General features: G+C 26.1%; 3 protein-coding genes across 3 annotated transcripts in view, besides 5 other annotated features; 2 read left to right on the forward strand and 1 right to left on the reverse strand.

Annotated features, from left to right (window-relative positions):
- EDI_350070 (uncharacterized protein) overlaps positions 1-189 on the reverse strand; it is a gene marked incomplete at both ends in the record, with an annotated part of 3,027 nt that extends 2,838 nt beyond the window's left edge. The window contains one exon of the mRNA XM_001733240.1: positions 1-189. This exon is cut by the window's left edge and continues 2,838 nt beyond it. Within this exon, the coding sequence (XP_001733292.1) occupies positions 1-189 (189 nt within the window).
- Positions 190-258: 69 nt separating this feature from the next.
- Positions 259-320: a sequence feature (AT_rich).
- Positions 321-340: 20 nt separating this feature from the next.
- Positions 341-1,360, forward strand: EDI_350180 (small glutamine-rich tetratricopeptide repeat-containing protein, putative; the record flags this gene model as incomplete). The annotated part of the gene is made up of 1 exon (XM_001735316.1): positions 341-1,360. The coding sequence occupies one exon, from the start codon at positions 341-343 to the stop codon at positions 1,358-1,360; it is 1,020 nt and encodes a 339-aa protein (XP_001735368.1).
- Positions 1,356-1,435: a sequence feature (AT_rich).
- A 43-nt stretch (positions 1,436-1,478) lies between these two features.
- Positions 1,479-1,536: a sequence feature (AT_rich).
- Positions 1,537-1,685: 149 nt separating this feature from the next.
- Positions 1,686-1,863: a microsatellite.
- Positions 1,830-1,988: a microsatellite.
- A 7-nt stretch (positions 1,989-1,995) lies between these two features.
- EDI_350190 (uncharacterized protein) overlaps positions 1,996-2,619 on the forward strand; it is a gene marked incomplete at both ends in the record, with an annotated part of 1,379 nt that continues 755 nt past the window's right edge. Inside the window, one exon of the mRNA XM_001733241.1 lies at positions 1,996-2,619. This exon is cut by the window's right edge and continues 103 nt beyond it. Within this exon, the coding sequence (XP_001733293.1) occupies positions 1,996-2,619 (624 nt within the window).

Raw genomic sequence — 2,619 nt, forward strand, 5'->3', positions numbered from 1 at the left:
TGTTAATTGATTTGAACAACTATCAGAAATAATAAATTTTACCTTTTCTCCATTAAAAATTTCTTGTAGTGTTTCTTTTTTTGGTGGAATTTTAGTAATGTCATTATACGTTTCCATTAAAATAGACTGTTGTGATAACGACCCATGAACACGTATATTTCTTGTTTGAAACTTTGTTTTCCTTTGCATATAAAAAAGAAGATACAATTTTATTTTAAAGTTAATAAAAGAAACTTCAAAGAAAAAAGAAAAAAGAACAATAAAATTATAATATAGTTTATACTAAACTATATTTAATTAATAAATTTAAAATAAAAAAAGAAATCAAAGAAATCAGTAGATGTCAACCACAAATCCTTTATACCAAAAATTTATAACTAACCTAGAAAAAAAAGGTTTTTTTAATGACTGTACTCAACCACAAAGAGAAATTAAAATGAAAACTGCTCAACAATATTTTGATCTTCATTACAGTAAACAATGTCATTTTGTTGGAATGAAACCAAAAGAACAAAATGTAGATATTCAAAAAAAGGCTGATGAACATAAATTAAAAGGAAATGAATATCTAAATGCTAAAGATTATTCTAAGGCAATAGACGAATACACAAAAGCAATACAACTAAACCAAGAAGCAGTTTATTATTCTAATCGTTCTGCTGCTTATTGTTCAATTGACGAAAATGATTTAGCTATTGAAGATGCAAAAAAAGCTATTGAATTGGATCCAAATTATGCTAAGGCATATGCCCGTTTAGGTATTGCCTTAACAAAAAAACATAAATATGCTGAAGCACAAAAAGCAATAGAAGATGCTCTTATTATTGACCCAAATAACACTGTTTTTAAAAGTAATCTAGAACAAATTAAATGTCTTATTTTAAATCAACAACCTCCAGCATCTTCTTCTATTCAACAACAAGAAAAAAAAGAAGAACAACCTAATGAAGAAAATATACCAAAAACCACTGAAGAAAAGAAAGACTCTCATGAAATTCATTCAAATGAACAAGCACAATCACAAAATACTAGAAATGAAGAACCAAATCCTCAACAACCAAACCCTCTTGCTAATATCCTTAGTAATTTAGTTGGCTCTACTCAAGGAGGTCAAGGAATAAATCCTGGAGCTGTTGATATAAATTCATTAATGGGAACGTTTGGAAGTCAAAATGGAATAGCCTCAATGGCTCTTTCATTACTCAATAATCCAGCAACAAGGCCAATGGTTAGTCTGATTGCTCAAATGATAGGAATGCCAGTTGAAGATTTACAAAGACACTTAAGTGAAGAAGCCCAAAATGAAAATTCAAATCAAAATACTTCACAACAACATCAAACACCACCTGGTTTTGTTTAAAAAAACTTTAATTTAAAGTTTTTTTTTCAACAACTTATATTTTATTATCTTTTTGATAGAAAAAAATTATTAAAAGATTCTTTTCTTTATTCTTTCATTTTCTTTGAGACTGAATAACAAAAAATAAAAATATTAATTCTTACTTTAAAAATGATCAAAAATAAAACTAATTAAATGAAGAATAATTAGTTTGTTTTTAGTTTAAATGATCATTCCTCATTTTCTTAGTTTAGAAAATAAGTAAAAATGAAGTAGTGTTGAAGGAATTTCAAGTGAAAAATTCATTGACTTTTTTTATAAAAATGAGATTTCAAAACTTATCGGTAAACACAACAAAAAGTATAAAATAATAAAAAATATTATAGATATAGTTTAAATAAAAAAAAAAAAGAACATAAGACGAATTTAAAATGAAATAAAAAAGTTTTAAGGAAAAAACCCTTTTTATAGAAAAATATTAAAGAAGTTAAAAAATAATAATAAAATATAATAAAAAGAATTAATTGAATAGAAAACGAGGAGATGACCTATAAATACGAGAATAAACAAAAAAGAAGAGAAAATAAATAATAATCAAAAAGAAATCATAAAAAATCAGGTTTCATAAGAACTTAAAAAAAAAAATAAATTCATTCATGGCTGAAGGATTTGAAAATGTTGCTTTATATGAACCAAATTATCCATCGCCTTATGGAGCTGAATTGTTAAGCGATTTATCATTTTCAGTTCAATGGAATATTTTTATGAAAACAGGAATACTAATGTTAAAGTACCTTGACCCAACAAGAAAAGAAGAATACTCTAAGTACATTGAAGAAACAAAGAAGTATTTTGAAAAAGGTTCACCAATTCAAACAGGGTTTATTCCAATGTTTGCAGGAATTAATCCATTATTAGTATCATATCAAGTCTCTTTACCATTTTGTGGACAATTTGCAATGAAGTTAATGGCATGTGTAAGAATGATTAAAGAAATTGAATTAACACCAGAAATTCAAACTATGGAAATTAAAAAACCATTATTTGTTATTGGACTTCCAAGAAGTGGAACAACATTTCTTCATCATTTATTGGCATGTGGAGAAAAAGCAAGAACAGTTGCTTTATTTCAACAATTTTTCCCAGGAACAAAAACTATGTCATTACAAGGAAGAAAAAAATTTTGTGAAATGATTATATCATGGATGAATGAAAATGCTGATGACTTAGATACAACACATGGATTTAAAGTAGATGAACCTGAAGAAGATTATTCCCAA

Source organism: Entamoeba dispar, genomic scaffold (assembly GCF_000209125.1).
Source record: "Entamoeba dispar SAW760 scf_1105229459049 genomic scaffold, whole genome shotgun sequence".
NCBI classification, from domain to species: domain Eukaryota; phylum Evosea; order Mastigamoebida; family Endamoebidae; genus Entamoeba; species Entamoeba dispar.